This window comes from Microcebus murinus, chromosome 5, assembly GCF_040939455.1.
Source record: "Microcebus murinus isolate Inina chromosome 5, M.murinus_Inina_mat1.0, whole genome shotgun sequence".
In the NCBI taxonomy this organism is placed as follows: domain Eukaryota; kingdom Metazoa; phylum Chordata; class Mammalia; order Primates; family Cheirogaleidae; genus Microcebus; species Microcebus murinus.
In genome coordinates, this window is record NC_134108.1 from 66,739,419 (window position 1) to 66,758,690 (window position 19,272).

Below are 19,272 nucleotides of genomic sequence, written 5' to 3' on the forward strand. Positions count from 1 at the left end.
TACTTTTTATCCCGTGTGACATTTGGGCCAACCACTTACATAGTTATGTTTTATTTTTACTGTAGTATATGTTTATGGCCAAATATTCATTGTATTCTTATAGTATTTCTTCCAAAAGTGTTTAATATTCTTCCAAACTAGTAAGACATTTCTACCCACAAAACAAATATTCACTTGTATTAATTATAAGATGTAGTTGGATTTAGAGTATATAGCATAAACAAAGGATTATAATGACATTAAAGTATATAAACTTTTTGGAAAAAGTGAGTGTTTCATCATGGTTAGATTATAGATACATTCAAGAGAGTTTACCCAGGAGAAAAAGAACTTTTAAAAACCATGCTTAGGAAACTTGGACTATATAGACAGTGAGGAGCATTTGAGATGGTTAGATACGGCCGTGACACATGATGGATTGTTTTATAAAGTGAATTCTAGCATCAGTGAGTAGAAATAATGTGTACCCAATAAACATTTGAGTAAATCCATGAATGATAGATGAAATGTAATTGCTTTTCTATTCCCTTAAAAGTCTTTTAAACATCTTTATTAAAAGCACTTATTGTAAAATAACTATTTTATGTGTATTAGGTCCATATTAACTGGAATTTGTAAATTGGTGAGTCTCCCAGGGGTGGGAACTTGTGGCCTTCTAGATTCTTAAGTGCAGCATTTTGACTGAATCCAGATTTTACAGAACAATTTTAAGGCTACAGGTTCCCCACCCCTGGAAGCTCATGTAATACTTACAAAATAATGAATTTGACTATTTGTAGATGAGGATGTCCTCTTGGATTGGTCATAGATCTCACGAGTCAATATTATCATATACCCAGTCCAGTTCAGGTTTATGGGCTGGCACCTATAGGCAGTTGAGTTTGGGACCTCTGCACTAGACCCACTAGCTCTTCTAAGACAGAGACTGACTAATCTCTTTTAAATCTCAAACACTTAATAGAGTAGTTGTCAGTTACTGGCACTAGGTAAGGGTTTACTGAATGAATAAATGATGCCTACATTATGAAATTGAAAAACTGAGAATCTCACAAAAAGAAGTTTGTTGTTCCCTGAGAGTATAGTGGATTACTTCTTTGTGGAATTATGAGGGAATTTTGGTAAAAATTAGTCTAACAACAATGAAAAATAATAAACTATTTTCTAGAAAAATTCTGATTTTAGGTTTTCTAACCTGTCAAATGAGATCTGCTAGAATTATTATGCCTGATTTTAATTGCGATAATATGGGTTAGTGAAAGAGCCAATGATAGTATTGCAAAAGCTACTTATATTTTGATTAGTTAATTTTTTTTAATGTGGCCTTATTTGGAGATATTGATTAGCTAATGACATAGTTATTTTGGCATCATTGGTAAATAGTGGTGTTCAAATCATTCTTTTCTAAAGGAAGATAATGATGTTGGCTTTGAGGTGAGCAAGAAGGATAACTTGTGGGATGATTATTTACTGATTAGAGGAATATTCAGGGTTTTGAAGCATTGAATATTCTTTTCCTGAACCAGAAGTTAGACTCTGGGAATGAAAAACAATAAAGATTAATAAACAGGTAAATACAAATTTCTAGTTTTAGAGGATTGTTAAAACTAAACCTTGGATTTAGGGGAGTTATGAGAACACATAAAAGGGTTGGCAGATATAAGTTACTATACTGAGTATTCTCAGGTAGTGAGATGTGAGTCTTTGTGAAAATATCTGCTCAGAAAATAGTAGAATAGACCAGAACTGAAAAGTGGTGATAGTTTGTTCTTTTTTGTTTAAGTATTCCCTTGGTGTATTTTTCTGTACTATAATAAAGATGGTGTTAATTTGTGTTTCCAATAACATTGGAGATTTATTTTCTTTTCCACAATACTTATAAACTATCATTTTGCTTACTATTTTTAAAAGACTCCTTTCTATGCTTTGTAACTTTGCAGTTTCTATTTTGTTTTTCATGTTTCTAATTTTAAGCCCTTTTGCATTATCTTTCTCTGCTTATGCATTTATAATGACTTGGTTTTCAATTACTTCATGATTCATAGACATATACAATATCAACTCAGAGTCAATCACAGGGTATAACCTTTGTCAGTTCCTTCAATCTTTGGTCTATGGAAAATTATATGCTTTCTGTAGGATATTTCAGATGGTGTTCAAATGATAAGATTATGTTCATAAGTAAGTGAATTTAAGTTATAGGGAAAACTGTATAAAACATTATCTTGCTTTATTAAAAATATTTGATACATTATGTCTGATGTTTTACCTTTCATGCAATTATCTTTTAATTTTATCTGGAGGGACAATAAGAACATTGTTTTTTTGAAAAGGAATGTATCCTAGTTTAGGGCAATTCGCCACATACTCCACTTTAAATTTTCTCCAGTGTTTGCTATTAAATATTTTTAAGTTAATATTCTTTTATTTGTTATAAGTGTCTCAAAAACATCTTAGATAATTTAAGTAGAACTGTGTTTTTGAAGAAAGACTGACAGGGAGAAATAGCTAATTACATCATTGCATTTAAATATTTTTACTGTCAATTAAAATTAAGGTATTATTTAGGCATATTGTCCTAGGATTATATTATCACTGGGTAACCAATATCCCCAGTGCTGGCTTGGTTTTAGCATTGGAAGGCTTTCAGGAAATATCTACCTAATGAACACTGCATGAAATTGTATTTTTCTGGGGATATTAATCATCCATTAAACTATCTGAGAAACACTGCTTAGTACTTCTTATATTAGTATACCAGTGCAATTCATGAATAAATTTTACTTAAAATATAGAAAAGGAGAAAAAGAAACAGTAGCTTTAAAGTATAGGACATTTTATTTTATAATATAATATCTGAGATTATAATATCTGAGATAATAATATCAACATGGGTTTTAAATTACATCTGATATTTAAATTATTGAAACCTAATCTTTCAAGTCATGCTATTTTAACTAATTATATTTAAACTCTTTGTTTGACTCCTTGGTAACTCCTTCCCCTTCCATTGAGACTGTGCCTGACAAACTCTTCTCTCAAAGGCTGCCCATCATCCTTGCTGAATACAGCTTCCTTGTGTTTGGTTTGACTTTACTTATAACCTTGGCTTCTCCATTTCTTTGAAATTTTAATTTCAGTGACTTTGTTTTGATTTAGACACTTTGATTTTGGAAACTCATTCTTAGTTATTATTCCTATTGTAAAATTTCTTGTTCTTAAGTCCTCTTTGATATTAATGTAGCCTAGGCACTTCAGCTTTCATTTTCTTAGTGTTGGGATTTAAAATCTTTTTCCATCCTTGGACTTTTAACTTTACTGGATCTTTATATACAAAGTGGGCTATTATAGACATTATATAGTTGGCTCTTGATTTTTTTAAAGTCAAACATGACAGTCTCTGCCTATTGATTGGACTACTTGTACCATTTAAATTTAATGTAATTATTGCTAAGATTTTGTTTAAATTTACCATCTTACTACTTGATTTACTGTTAATACATGGTTTGCCCCATATATCCTCATTTTCTTCTTTCCTCTTTTCTTGCCATTGTTGTTGTTGTTAAATAGGAGGGTCTCATTCAGTTTGCCTGGGCTAGAGTGTAGTGGCCTCATCATAGCTCACTGCAATCTCAAACTCCTGGGCTCAAGCAATCCTCTTGCCTCAGCCTCCCAAGAAGCTGGAACTACAGGTGCATGTCCCCACACCTAGCTAATTTTTCTATTTTTTGTAGAGATGCCATCTTGCTATGGTGCCAGGCTGGTCTGGAACTCCTGGCCCTCAAGTCATCCTCCCGCCTAGGCCTCCCTAAGTGCTGCAATTACAGGCGTGAGTCACCATGCCCGGCCAGAAGGAGAATGTTTTGATTCCACTGTATCTCCACTTTTTAGGCCTATTAGGCATACATCTTTGTATATATTCTAGTGGTTGTTCTAAGGTTTATAGTCTCGCCTCTCTTTAACTTTTCACAGTTTACCTTTAAATAACAGTGTACGATAGTAGTTCATAGTTAGGGTGAGAACCATATAATAGTATCACTCCATTTCCTCTTATTCATTTTGTTTCTACATAGGTTAATATTTTTGCTTTAAGTAGTCAATTATATTTTAAAGAAATAAAGAGGAACAGATGTTTTATATTTATTCTAATTTTTAACCATTTCTAATGCTCTTCTTTTTTTTGTTTAGCTACAGATCTTATGTCATATTCCTTCTGCCTGAAATTTTTCTTTTAAAATTTTTTCTAGCCTGGTGGAAATACATTTTATGAGATTTTATCTGTCCAAAAAAAAAAAACTTTACTGTTGCTTCATCTTTGAAAGATATTTCCATTTGCTAAAGATTCTTGGGTTAACATTGTTTATATTAGTATGGTAAAGCTAGTGTTGCATTATCTTCTGGCTTATATAATTTCTGATAAGTAATCTGCTGTCAAAGTTATTTTTGTTCCTCTGCCTGTAATTTTTTTCCCCTTCTTGCTAGGGTTTAACTATGATAAGCATATATTTATTTATTTTTTTCTTAAATCCTTCTTCATATTCTCATGGAGTTCATTGGGGGTGTATGTGTGTTTAATTACTTTTGTAATAACTGAGGCATTATTTTTCCTAGTTTCTTCACCTCCCTCTTTCTTTTCCTTATCACACTCCAGTGGTACAGATTATCTTTTGCTGTAGTTTCTTGGCTCTTTGATTCTCAGTTCTGTTCCTTCTCCCCCTTTTTCTTTCTATATTTCAGTTGGAAAAGTGGTATGTACTTTTCTTTTTCAAGATTCTTTCCTCTGCTGTTTCTAGTTTGCTGGTAATCTTATTGATTATCATTCTCATTGGTTAGCATTCTTTTTCTCTGATGTTGTGTTCTTTATTTCTTTAAAAAAATTTTTTATTTAAAAAATTATTTTTTAAGAGATGGGGTTTTGCAGTGTATTCCAGGCTGGACTCAAACTCCTGAACTCAAGCTATATTCCTGCCTTATCCTCCTGAGTAGCTGGGATTATAGGTGTGGGCCACTGTGGCTGACTTTTTTTTTTTTTTTTAATGTTATGTAAATTTTACCTCAATTTAATGAGAAGTAAGTTGTGAGGATGGGACAAATTCATGAGCGGGAAGAGTTTAGAACAGTGCTTGGGACATAGTGAGCAGGCTCTAAATCTTCCTGGTTATTGTACTTTTGCTTCATTATTGAATGGTCTGTCACTGGCCCTCCTTGTCCTTGAGCTAACTAGACCCTTGTGGCATATTCCTGATCCCCACCAGCCTGGCCGCCCTGCAGCTCTTCCTGCCTCTCTTACTGGTGGACCCTGACAGCCTATACTCCCACTCCCCTGGATGGCTCCAGACAGTGATGGCCAGGAGCTAGGAGTGACTCTGCATGGGCAAGAACTGACTGTTTTTTATTTTTTGCATTTCCATTTGTCTCATTTTTATATTTTCCGTCTCTTTTCTGAAATTCCATATCTATTCATGCATATTTTCTACGATTTCCTTGATATCCTTTAAAATGTTAGGTTGTTTTTAAGTCTTTGTCTGATAATTCCAAAATATAGGCCCTCTCTATGTCTTGTTCTGTTGACTGCCTTATCTTTTGAATATAGGTCATTTGTTCTTGTATGTAAGAGAGAATTTTTTATTGGATGTCATTTGTTTTTTTCTATATAAACAGTAAAGACTGAGGTAAATTTTTTATGCTTAATAACGAGCATGCTTCTTTCAGTTTGTTAATAGGCTTCATTTTTAGGGGGCAGAATATTGGTTGAATCAGTCTATTCTGTATTTGAGATGGGCTTGTGTTGCTTTCTATTAATAGTTATATCTTTAGTGCTCCAAAGATTCCGATTCCCTCAGCAATTGGTTGTTGTTACTTGTGCTTATTGGGAGGCCTAGAGTATAAAAGGGTTTTCCTCAGTGTTTCTGCTTCCATTTTAGCTTTTAGCAGGCCCTGTTCCCCTGTACCACACGATGTTCCATTTTCATGCATCTAGTACTTGTCCCCATTTATAAAAGTTATAATTTTATAGATTATCTGTTTTTTAAAATTATTGTCAGGGTAGAAACAATATTCTCTTGTCATTTTTTGTGTTATAAATGAAAGTAGAGCTTTCCCAGTTATAGTCTGATTTAAATCTGCTCTGAATGATTTTACTTTTTTAGCTGTCTCACTTGAAGCTAGTTGCTTAATGTCTGATGGCCTAAGTTTCCTTTTCTGGGAAGTTGAATAATAATACAAACCTCAAGAATACATATCTCATGAAGAGTTATATATTTTATACCAAGCACAAGACTTGATCGTAGGTCTTTAATACATGATAGGTGATGTTGTAAATGTTGATGTGTTAAAAAAGAAATATTGTCTGGAGTAATGAAGAGGAAATCTTGTTTTGACCCCAGAATTTTCATAGTCCTTTAAATTCTTATTCATAAAAAGTTAAGAGTAAAATAAAAAATGAAGCAGGCAATATCATGTTATCTAGAGTCTTGCTAACCAGATATTTTTTACTGTTACTTTGTACTTTATATGCATGAAGTATATTTTTATTGTTACTTTATACTTTGCATATAGGGATGGTCCATTATATGAATTTCAGAAGTTTGGTTTGTCAGTTGAAGAGTGACAAGGTTTATAAATTTGGAAAAGAGAGCTTTATTTCTCATAAAGGGTTGCAGCCTATTGGGTGGACATTCTGACAGGCTGGGAAGCAGAGCTTCTGGCCAGAGCTGGAAACACATATTTCGAGGGGACAGTGCAGGGAATAGGAATTTATGCTGAGTGGGGTGGTCAAACACAGGTAATTAACAAGCTGTGGGAAGAGTCATGAATATTTATGAAAGGAGAAGCATGCATATGCTCAATTAAACTTTTTGCTACTTCATGGGATCCATGTTCAGAAAATGGCAGTGTTAGCATGATCTCAGGGTGGAATTTTTGGCCCCCTGATGTCAAAAGATGAAGCAGAGGACATAAAAACCTTCACTATACATCCTCTGTAGACTAGACAGACCCACTCCATGGATGGTGGGTGGTCTCTTACCAGGAAGGAATGTTGGCCAGTTGTAATATGGAAAATGGAAAAAGGGAAGAGAGTAGCATTAGGTGGTGGATTGAAACCAGTGGTGGAGCAGGACTTTTCAAAAGGCTGGTTTGGTTTAATCCTTTGTGAAGAAAGCCTAATAAGCCTAATGAGGCAGGGGATATAATGAGATGTGTCTGACCTCTATCCCGTCATGGCCAGGAACTTGAATTTTAAGGTTTCTCTGGGGTCCCCTTGGCCAAGAGGAGCTCTGTTCAGTGTGTATGTATGGGGGGGGGTGTAGTTTAGGATTTTATTTTTATTTCTTGGGTTGAAGAATTTAGAAGCCATGTTTACTTGACATACATGATGTACCTACAGTAAAAGTAGAACAACTTAAAATGTAAGGGTTAAAAATTCTTTTAACCTTTTCTTTTTCCTGTTTAAAAGATGATTGTGGTATATTTGGTTTTCATTGTATCATTGCTTAGCAGACTTTATGCTATGAGTTTAGCAAACAACTTTTCTTACATATGTCGTACAAGAAATATCAAGGTTATGCAATTTTGTCTTCTTTTAACCTTTTACCCATCATTAGTTTATTTATATTTTAAAAATATTGAAATAGTATGTGAAAATCTTTTAAAAAATATATATCTATTTAAAAAAGCATATATTATTATTCTCAGTTTGAACATGAATTTCAAAAATTTTTTTCCTCCAGGAGGAATATTTCACATATATGAAACAAAGACTTTAGTTATTGCCTTCCAAATTTTCAGCAAGAATGTAAGTGGATATTTTGACACTTTGATGCTTGGAGTTTATTTTCCTCTTTAGAAAGGAATTTATAAGAAATCAGTAATTTTAATCCATATTGAATTTTTACTTAGTCAGATTTCCTCCTCAGATGGCTAGGTCATTTAAACCTATAAGTGCACTGCAGACAAATGTATCCATCCCAGAACTATCTAGAAATTTTTGCCCGTTTGACCAAACTCTGATAATATGACTCTGAAAGTCTCAGTTTGTCAGCTCCCACTTTCTTAATGTTGTAATAAGATGAAAAAAACAAAATGAAAACACCAAGAACATTACATTTTTTAATTTTTAAAAAATATGTAATATAAAATTTACCATTTTAACTATTTTTAAGCATAGAGTTCAGTGACATTAAGTACGTTCACACTGTTGTGCAACCATTAGAATCATCTTTAGAACTTTTTCATCTTTGAAGCTGAAACTCGTTAAACACTAATACCACCACCTCCTCAAGCCACTGGAAATCACTGATCTAATTTCTGTTTCTGAGTGTGAGAAAGGAGAATTAAAGTTTTAAGGAAATATAGATATTTAAACTCAAATTTGAACTGCCCTCAGTTTAGAGAAATTATAGATTTTGAAGGATGAAATAGAGAAGATGAAGTCCCAGTTTGGAAAGAGAATCACAAATTTTATTGCGTGCAAAATAAAAATTTGAATTTTTGGTTGTCGCTTTTGGAAGCAAGTCTCCTTGTAAGTGTAGTACTTTCAGGAGGATGTGATTGTGATAAAAGGGATATATAACAAATAGCATATCCAACATTTTATAGACAAATCTGAGTCCCAGAACTATCTTGAATTTTCTGCGAGTTGGCTAGGTTCTGGATAACATGATGTTACCTGGCTCTGTCAAAGTATATTTAGCTCTCTTTCTTGAAATGGAGAAATCAGTGTTTAGGCCTTCATCAATGATACACATGTTGAGTTCTTCAAAATAATAAAAATCTGTGAAAGAAAGCATTTAAAACTACTTGATCAGTATTAATTAGAGTAGTTGGTGTTTAACTCTGCTCTTTAGTAGATACAGCGTTGAAAAAAACTGTCAATTGTATTTTGTACTGTGTATCCCTTGCAGTGAAATTCTCTGTTTGAAAAAATGTAAAATAGACAAAAAAAAAAAAATTAAAAAGAAAGATCCAAAAATTGTCTGAGGGTTTTTGGAAAACACAATGTTTTTGAATTATAATCCTCATATTTGAGCTGGTTTCTGATTACAGATTCTTGTCCCCAAGCAAATTTCTTTGCTGACTCCTTTTTTGTGTGTTTATTTTTTATTCTCTTTATTTAATACTTTCCAGAGTTTCTACTTTCACTTTATTTCTGGCTTCTATGTCTTTCTTCCTATTGTACTGGTTTAGCAATACATTTTAAAAATATGTTTTTAGTACTTTATTCATTATTTTGGTTGTTGTAGTTAGGATTGTTGTTCAGTATATGTAGCCTGCAATGGAATGGAAATTTTCATGCATTTTTCCCCCCCAAATCTTACAATTTATTAACCTAGATCCCCTGGATCTATCCCCTCCCCTATTTTGTTCTTACAGCCTGTATAGTAAGAAATTTTCATAAAGCTGATCAAGAAATTAATATTAAAGTAATTATTATATTTTTAAAATACATGTATATTGATTTTATAGCTACTTGAAGGAAATTTTGCCAAAGAAGTCAGCCATGAAATGGATGGACTTATTTTTCAACCTACTGGAGTAAGTTCATTTGTCTCTGTGTGTGTGTGTGTGTGTCTGTATGTATATATACATATATACATGTGTGTGTATATCTATATATACTCATGTATATATAAAGCACATTTGCCTCAGACATATTTACTTAGAATTGATTGTGCTTTTCCTTAAAACAAATTGTTCATTATGAAAGATTTTATTTATATCTAAATATATAATACTAAAATGAACACCTATTTGCTTTTCACTCAGCTTAAGAAATAAGCATTGTTGGTCATTAATTTTCAAGGAAGTTAGTCTTTTAATATAATTTACTTACAATTTGTGCTACATGAATGTGACTTTGTTTCTTTACTAGAAATTTACCAATAATATTATATAAACGGCTCATTTCCTCTTTTAGCCTGGTATACCTTTAAGTATTAATTTCTCTAAAACTTCATTTTGCAGTAGGTAAGTAAAATTCAAAGAGTTGTCAATACTTGAAGAAAAATAGAATTTTGGAATATTTATTCCATGTTGAATTTCTGAAATGCACTGAAGAACTTTCACCAACTTAATTGTCATATCATATATTTGGAGTTAGTTGTGTTTTACCCAATAGCAGGTTTTTTCATCCTCAGCAGTATTGATGTGTTGAACTAGATAATTCTTTTCTGTAGGAGCTGTCCTGTGCATGGTAGGATATTGAGCAGCATCCTTGGTCTCTACTCACTAGATAGCAGTAGGACCCCTCCTTCCAGTTGTGACAAACAAAAATATACTCAGACATTGCTTAATTTCTTTCCTTTGTAGAGCAAAATTGCCCTTACTTGATAACCATTGTTCGGTAGGGCAGTGTTTTTGAACATGGGGCCTATGGAGGAGGATTTGGACCACCCAGTATATTGTATGTTATAAATACAATTCACCCCAGACCTACTGATTAGAAACTCTGGGGATGAGGTCCAACAGTTTGTGTTTTAACAAGCTCTGTAAGTGATTCTGTTGCATATTCAAGTATGAGAACCACTTATATACACTATAGGAAAGAGCTGTATTTCATGTTCCATTTTTAGAAATTAGGATATAAGCTAGTTGAGAAGTTACAGATACCAAACTGGGTACCTGGAGGAAAGGGAAGGGAACTAATACTTTGAATACTATGTATTAAACACTATATAGATTGAGTATCTCTAACCTGAAAATCCAAAATCTGGAATGCTCTAAAATCTAAAACTTTTGAGTACTGACATGATGCTCAAAGGAAATGTTTATGGAGCATTTTAGATTTTCAGATTAGGGCTGCTCCACTGGTAAGTATATATAATGCAAGTATTATAAACTCTGAAAAAAATTGAGTCTAAAAACACTTTTCAGCCCCAGCCATTGAATAAGAGATATTTAGACTGTATTACATATTCTTTACATGTGTAATAAAACTCTGCTGTAATGTATGTAAATTTAGATAGAATGTGATATGTGATTGGCTTCTGTCTGCCTTCCAGCCTCTCTTGCTAAACAGAAAAAAAATATCTTCTGTGGTCGAGGGAGGAGGAGATGGAGGAGAGCTAGAGGCTGTGCACAGGAATATGAAGAAAATACTCGTAGAAGATGAAAGTTAGATCTTTGAATTCTAGTATTTTCCAGGCCCTATCTCCCTAGATTGAAAAAAGTGAAATCTAGATATAACAGTAAATTCAGAAAATTTTAGTGTGTGAAACTTATGATTTAGTCCTGTACGTATATGAGATTTTGGTATAGGTAAGAAAAATGGCCCATCCAATAACTATATAACTATTGGCTCATTCAATAACTATACTGGATGTTTAGTATAGTTAATTTGTTACTCTGTTCCCATTCTAGCAACCACAGTTTTTATTACAATGACTTTGTAATTGATATATGGTAAGGCAAGTTTCCCTGTTTGCCAGGATTTTCTTAATATTTGTGGACGTTTGGTTAAACATAAAAGTTTCAGAATCAGTTTGTCATGTTACCAAAAAATTCTTATTAGGAGTTTAATTGCAATGGCTTTGAATTTAGATTAATTTGGAGAAAATTGATGTGCTTACAGTGTTAAATCATCTTCTCAATTAATGTTATGGCTTTTTTCAGGTCTTATTCTGTTTTCTAATTGAATTTATGCTTTTTTAAATTGTTAGACCAATTTCTAGATAGTTATTCATTATCTGCTTTTATAGTAAATGACTTATTTTCTTTTTTTGTTGCTACATCTAATGCACTGCCACGCTATAGATTTATTTCATTGATTCAGCAGTCTTGCTGAATATTCTTAGTTCTAGTAATTGTCTAATTTTATATATTGGCTAAGACCTTAAGTACTGAATTAAATATTAGTTCTAATTGGACAGAGGAGTGGGAGACATTTATACTTTGTTCTCATCCTTAAAGGGAAGGTTGCTAAATTTCCTTCATTAAGTATATTGTGGTAGATTTCTGTTAGATAACCTTTATTGTGTTAAGAAATTTTTGTTTCTATTTTTCCAAAAGTTTTTTTCTTTAATCATATATAGGTTTTGAACATTAACACCTTTTAAGGCATTGCTTTTAAGGTATTAATGCCTCTTCTGTATGTGTTGAGATTATTGTGCCCTTTTCTTTCCTGTACCATTCATGTGTTAAATTACATTGATTTTCTCATGTTGACCCATCCTTGTATTCCCAGGGTAAATGCTACTTGGTCATGATATATATAATTTTTTAAGTATACCTTCGGATCTGGGTGTAATAGTTTCTTAAGGATTTCTGCCACCTTATTTCTTATAACTTATTTATCCCTTTTGTGTATATTTAATGAAGGTAATATTTCTTGTGGAAAAAATTATATAAGTTGCAAATTATACATCATAATGCATGTTCATGATTTTAAAAGTCAATTAAAAGAGTTGTTTATACAGAAAAATAGAGCAGTCTCTTTTCTACCATTCCCTATACCCAAAGTATCGCTCCAAGGAGGCAGTTATTTTCTGTTGTTTTAGTTGTTTTTTTATTTCCACATTTCTAAGAAAGCTATGCTGCTCTTAGTTTTCTATTTTATACATGATCCACTTCCTTTCTACTAAGAAAGAATAGGATTAAAACCTCTAATTTCACCAATATCTCCTACCCCCTTTCCTCCTTCTTTCATCCCATTATAAATAGATCACGTGTTTGGTCTAATGACTATTTAGTATTTATATTTTTATGGTGATATAAATTTTGTTCACCTCTGAGTCAGGTAGTATACTACTATGTTTTCTTTCTTAGAAAGTTTTTTTCACTTAGAGTTAGGAATATTTTCATTATTTATGATTATCCATATTTCTTCCCTTAAACTCTCCAAAAGAAGGGCTAAATTTTTTTTTCCCAGTGCATTCAAATATATAAGGTCCAGTTTTTACTTGAAGGCATTCCTTCTGAAACCCTCTGTTCTCTAGTCCTGCTGTGTAGCTTTTTCTTCTTGGAATTTCTTTTTATTTTCATCCTGGAAATCCCGTTTACCTTTCTTCTCTGATAGATCTCCTACTTCTTGGACTTTGTTTTCTCTTTGCTTGGTTTGAGTGATCTTGAAAACCTAATGCTTTACAAATATTTTTGTTCTTATGGGGCTTTTGTTTCAACTTTAAACTGAAGAGATTATTCTTAGTAGTCTGTCTAATTTGCTCATTACCAGCTACAATTTTATGACTTTGACTTGGCCTTAAATTATTTATTTATAGTGTTTGCATAGTTTTGTGCAACTTGGCGTAGTCTTACCTTCATTGTATGTACTAGAGAGTTGAGGAAAAGGTGTAATGAATTTTGTAACTCAAGATTGCTAGCCTGAATGTCAGAAAGTTCCAGAGGAAAGATCTACTCTTAGTTTACATATTCAATTTTGTATTTTTAAAATCTTTAATAAGCCATAATTGATAGCAATATTAAATAGTTGAACTGAAAAGAAGAAAAGGTATTGTAGTTTTACTCAAACTCTTTATTTGTATGAAGCCTTCTAAGATACTGGCTTTCTCTGCTTCTTCCTTCTTTTGGATGGCTATTGTTAATACTCTTCCTCTAAGGTATGTCTATCTCCCTCTTTGTAGAGACATTTATTTTTATGGCTATAGCTGTTGTGGACTCCTAAGTCAACTTTTAACTTATGCCTTTTATTTTGCCTCTAGTACTCTATTTCTTCCTTCATGTTACACATTTCTACTAGATATAAAATTTTAGACAGTCACTAAAGTCTAAGTGGCTCATCATCATTTTGTCTTTTTGGGTTATCCTTGCTATCTATTCTTTTTTTGGAGACAGGATCTTGTTCTGTTGCCTGGGCTAGAGTGTAGTGTGGCGTGATGATAGCTCACTGCAACCCAAAACTCCTGGGCTTAAGCTATCCTGCTGCCTCAGCCTCCCAAGTAGCTGGGACTACAGACATGCACCACCATGCCCAGCTAATTTTTTCTATATATTTTTAGTTGGCCAATTAATTTCTTTTTATTTTAGTAGAAACGTGGTCTGGGCTCAAGTGATCATTCCGCCTCAGCCTCCCGAGTAGCTGGGACTACAGGCATGGGCCACCATGCCCGGCTAATTTTTTCTATATATTTTTAGTTGGCCAATTAATTTCTTTCTATTTTTAGTGAGGACAGGGTCTCATTCTCGCTCAGGCTGGTTTTGAACTCCTCTTGACCTTGAGCAATCCTCCCACCTCAGTCTCCCAGAGTGCTAGGATTACAGGCGTGAGCCATTGCGCCCAACCTTAAAGGGTATTCTTAGTGTAAAAATATATTAAGTCTGCCATACAGAATGGGCTCCAGTTTAGTATGAATCCATTCATGATAAGCAGGAAGCATTTTCTCTCTCATATGCAAAATTTCATTATATTCAATTATGTAGCCTTTGCTGTTTTTTCATTATTTTGACTTTGCAATTTCAACCTTAGATTCTCTCACAAAGGCTGATTTTTTAATTTTTACTTACTGTGTCCTCAGTTTTAGGCCACCATCAAAAGAGTGGTCATGTTTATTCCACTTTCAGACTTCTGATTTGCCAGCATCCTAGGCTGGGCCTCTGCTCAGGTCCTACGCAGAGATTTATGGCTTTTCTAAAAAAACAGAAATATAAGTTTCTATTAAAATAGGTCAACTTGGAGGACATATCACTATACTTATGATATTTTGCTAAAAGAAACAGAGTTTAAGTCATATTTTTCTAATGATTCTTGACTTATGATTTATCTTTATGGCTTTAAAGGACGGAATACTTAAGATTTTTCTCACTTAATTCTTTTGTGCTTACACAGTGTCATCAAGTTTCTTTTCCTTACCATGTGAAAATATCCTTTTTTATTACTATTTGCATATTCAAAGGAAAGACTTTAATTTTCCTTTTCACCTGCTCTAAGTCTTCTGTATGAGAAAGTAAGAAGAGTTGATTACAGACAGGTGTAGCTTCCAGTGGTGAGAGGAGATGTGATTTTTGATGGTCCAGGGATAGAGCGTCAAATAACATTGTATCATCCAATGAGAAATTTAGTCCCATTCTTTTTTTATTCAGTTTCTCAGATTATAAAGGGAAAGTTTATTTCTAGTTTTTAATATCTAAAACTTGCTAATTTTTCCCCTTTCAACAAAAGATTTTGGGGCCTACTTTTATACCATTCAGTAGGAGCATATCTACTGGAATTTAGTATCATTGATTAATTTCTATTTTACCTAATTTTAGGAGTACTTATTATTTAGGGTAAGCAATACCATTTTCTATGTACCGTATTAATGCTACACTATTTGGTATAAAGTTTTCTTTTAAAAATATATTTTTTAGATTTTAGAGTAAACTAATCTAAAGAAAAATAGTAAATAATAGTACTGGTGGTATTTAGATATGGAAGAAATCATGAGGGTGGTACATGAGAAGTTAAAATTTAGAAAACAGGCCGGGCGCGGTGGCTCACGCCTGTAATCCTAGCTCTTGGGAGGCTGAGGCGGGCGGATTGCTCAAGGTCAGGAGTTCAAAACCAGCCTGAGCAAGAGCGAGACCCCGTCTCTACTATAAATAGAAATAAATTAATTGGCCAACTGATATATATATAAAAAAAAAAAAATTAGCCGGGCATGGTGGCGCATGCCTGTAGTCCCAGCTACTCGGGAGGCTGAGGCAGAAGGATCGCTCGAGCCCAGGAGATTGAGGTTGCTGTGAGCTAGGCTGACGCCACGGCACTCACTCTAGCCTGGACAACAAAGCGAGACTCTGTCTCAAAAAAAAAAAAAAAAAATTTAGAAAACAGTATGGTACTAGTTACTTATTATATTAGTTTCCTATGGTTACTTTAACACATTACTACAAACTTAATAGCTTAAAACAGCACACATTTATTCTCTTACAGTTTTGGAGGTCAGAAGTCTCAAATCAATTTCACCAGGTTGATATCAGGGTGTTGGCAGGGCCGTGCTCCCTCTGAAGGCTCTAGGGGAAATTCATTTCCTTGCCTTTTCCGGCTTCTAGAGCTGCATTGTTTGCACAGTCCCCTTTCTCTGTCTTCAGAGCCAACAGTGTAGCATCTTCAGTGATTACATTGCAGTCTTCTATGTCAGCTCTCCCTTTACCTCCCACTTATAGAGACATTTGTGATTGTATTTAGGGCCTACATGGATAATCCAGGATAAATCCCCCACCCCCACCACCAAAGAGCCTTAATTTCATAACACCCGAAAAGTCTCTTTTGGCATATAAAGTAATATTCACTGGTTCCGGGAGTACCTTTTCGGGGACCAATTTTCAGCCTACCACAGTTATCATAGCTTATTATGACATTTCCAGCTGATAGCTGTAGACCCTAATATCCAGAGTAATTGCTGATTCTTTGTAAGATTTATAAATTACCTTTCTTCATTAGGCTTTCTATTAAATGCAAATTTTAAATGAGAAGTGTAGGATCTTTAATCAGGTCAAGAACTTTTAGTGTGCAATTTGCCAACATTTCTAGATTTTTCTTTTGGGGAAGTCTAAAACTTTTCAAGAATTCAGCTTTAATAATTAAGTGCAGGTTAAGTGATAACACTGCTAAGACAAAAATAATAACAATATATTAGCAGTAACCTGTATTTTTAATAATGTTGAAATGTGTACAAATTTTATATTTTTAAATTGGATATCCAACTGTTAGAATGCATGGTTCATTTCTTTTAAATTCTTCTACCTGTTTAGAGATCAGTCCTCCAGTCTTTTGCCTGATCTTGCCTTTGCCTGGCTGTTAATATTCTTGAAGTAGAGAAGGAAAAGGGGCTAGAGTCCATTCTCCAGTAGGTAAACTTTCATTTAACCCTGCAGGTTTCAGTTTTTCTCTTCTGTTTTGCTTGAATCTTCTTAACTGGAGCTTCTGTCCCTCAGCTCTTTTACAGAATAAACATATTTCCTTTCTTATGCCTGGGGTGGAAGAGGAAAGCTAGTTTAATGCTCCTTCTGTAGACTTTGACTAGTCCTGTGCCTCACCATTATTGCCCGATAGGCTTCTCAGTGACTTGTTGCTTATATTACCTGACCCTTTTGGGGCCACTGCCACCTGCAACAGGAGTGGCTTGCACTGGCATCCTTCAATGCAAACACTTAGTATTTGATTTTTTTGTCCTATGCTTTGTTAACTTCTTTATCTACTTTGTATCTTTCAAAAATGTATTGACATTTTTTTCCCTGCTGTTGTCATCGCTCCTGTTTTCTCTTTCCTTTTCTGCTGATACCTCTTTTTTTGTTTGTTTGTAACTGCCGTTTTAGTGAGGTTTTAAATTAAAGTGAATATAAATGCACATGCTTAATCCACCACATTTATCAGAAAATCTCTAAAACTGCTTACAGTATGGTGTTAAATTCGTTGGCCCCTGTTAGCCATCAATTCAAGTAAATCAAGAAAGGGTCTGTTTTGAGTGGCCAGTCTAGTGATCTGAAAGAGTGAGTCTATATAAAGTGTAGAGGAAGTCTTGGTGAAGGGCAGCCAAAGCTTAATTTTAATCTGTAAGCCATCCTCTGGTACCACAGAAATATTCCAAAGGCAAAATGAATGGTAAAAGACGAAGAGGATTCCTGTTATATCTCCTGTGAAAAAACTCCTTGGCCTAAATGTCTTTGGTGTTAGTTACTGAAAACTTAGCAAGAAGTTAATTCTGCTCTGTTCCAGTAATTGTAATGAGTGAATTTAAGTGGAATAAAAGGTAGATGTTAGTAATGTTAAAAAAGAAAATGTTTTGAGTCCTAGAAAAACATTGAAGAATAGTGATAAAAATACTATATTAAAATGATTCTATTGAGGACAAACCACCAAAAACCAGCTTAGTACAAAGTTTGTTTAGCTTTCGATTTCATGTTCTGTTTCAGAGACATAACCATGTAACACATCCAGAATTGCACAAAGTTTATTACTTTCATAAGAAAAAGGAAAAGCAAAGTTAACCAGTGGTTTAATCAAGGAAATAAAGCTTCGTGTATTTCTTTGTGTTTATAAAGAAATGTACCAGTACCTGATTTTAACGAAAACACAAAGAAATCATTAATCACAATGAAAACCTTGATTCAAACTAAGTAGATTAAGTTTTATTTACAGAATTATAGAAAATAAGAGATTAAAAAGGTACTACCATAGGTTTCAAAAAGATAATCTCCAAATTTCTAGGTTTCTGTTAACTACCTCAGGTGACTACATGGAGGGAAAGGTTACTAGGCATTACAACAGCCCTGGTTTATTACTTTTATATATTGTAATTCTAGGTAACATTATGTTTTAAAAAGGGGTTCGCCTGCTAAGTAAATGAAGTTTGAATCAACTGCTTTTTTTGAAAGGTCACCAGTGATCTACATTCATTGCAAAATCAAGATAAGTTTTCAGCCTTTTTTACTTAATCCGCTAGATTTAAGTCTGTATTCTGTCTGCTCTTTCTTGAAACACTTCTTCTGTGGCTTCTGTAACAACACACACTTCTGATTCCTTCTAATCTTTTGCCATTTCTTCTGTTTCGTTGAAGCTGTTTGTCTTCTATAGTCATTGAAGCTTATAGTTTCTCAAGGCTCAGTGTACTACTATACCTTCATTCTTTCTCATGCCCTACTCTTTTTCTAGTAATCTCATCCACACACATGATTTTATTTCTCCCTATTAGCTTTTGACTCAGACTTGTGATTTCTGTATAAGCTCCAGATTTGGTTATCTGATTGTCTACCCTAGTATCACTTTTTGAATTTCCTAAAAGCACCAGAAACTCAAGACAGACAGATAGTCCCTGACTTACAATGGTTCAAGTTAGGATGTTTCAACTTTATGATAGGTTTATTGGGAATGTAACCTCATCATAAGTTGAGCATCTATCTGTATATTGAAGACAAACTCTGTCTCTACTCCCAAAACAAACAAGCAAACATACAAACCGTATAGACTGGTTCTTTTCTAGCATTTCCTACTTCATTTACTGAATTCAGTTACTTAAATCAGAAATCTAGCTATCATCTTTGGCACTTTTCCCTTTTCTCCATCTCCAAGTCTTACTGTCTTCTGAGTATCTCATAAATTATTCCCCTTTTTCTCCATTGTCACTGTCACAACTCTAATCTGACTTGCCATTCATTGTCTGTTGCTTGGACCACTGCAATGGCATCCTAACTGGTCTTGCAACATCTGCTTTTGTCTTCCTTTAATCTGTTCTTCATTCACATCCAAAATGATCATCTTCCTTAATCTCTAGTGTTTTCTCCTTGTTCTCAGATTAAAGACCAAAATTAGATTTGGAGATAGTTTTATCTTTATTACATGCTGCC

General features: G+C 33.7%; 1 protein-coding gene across 2 annotated transcripts in view; it reads left to right on the plus strand.

Moving 5' to 3' along the window:
• Positions 1 to 19,272, plus strand: part of RNGTT (RNA guanylyltransferase and 5'-phosphatase) — a 269,902-nt gene that overhangs the window by 115,966 nt on the left and 134,664 nt on the right. For both annotated transcript variants that reach the window (XM_012750902.3, XM_076003118.1), the window contains exon 12: positions 9,463 to 9,531. In XM_012750902.3, the coding sequence (XP_012606356.1) occupies positions 9,463 to 9,531 (69 nt within the window). The remainder of the gene's footprint in view (positions 1 to 9,462; positions 9,532 to 19,272) is intronic.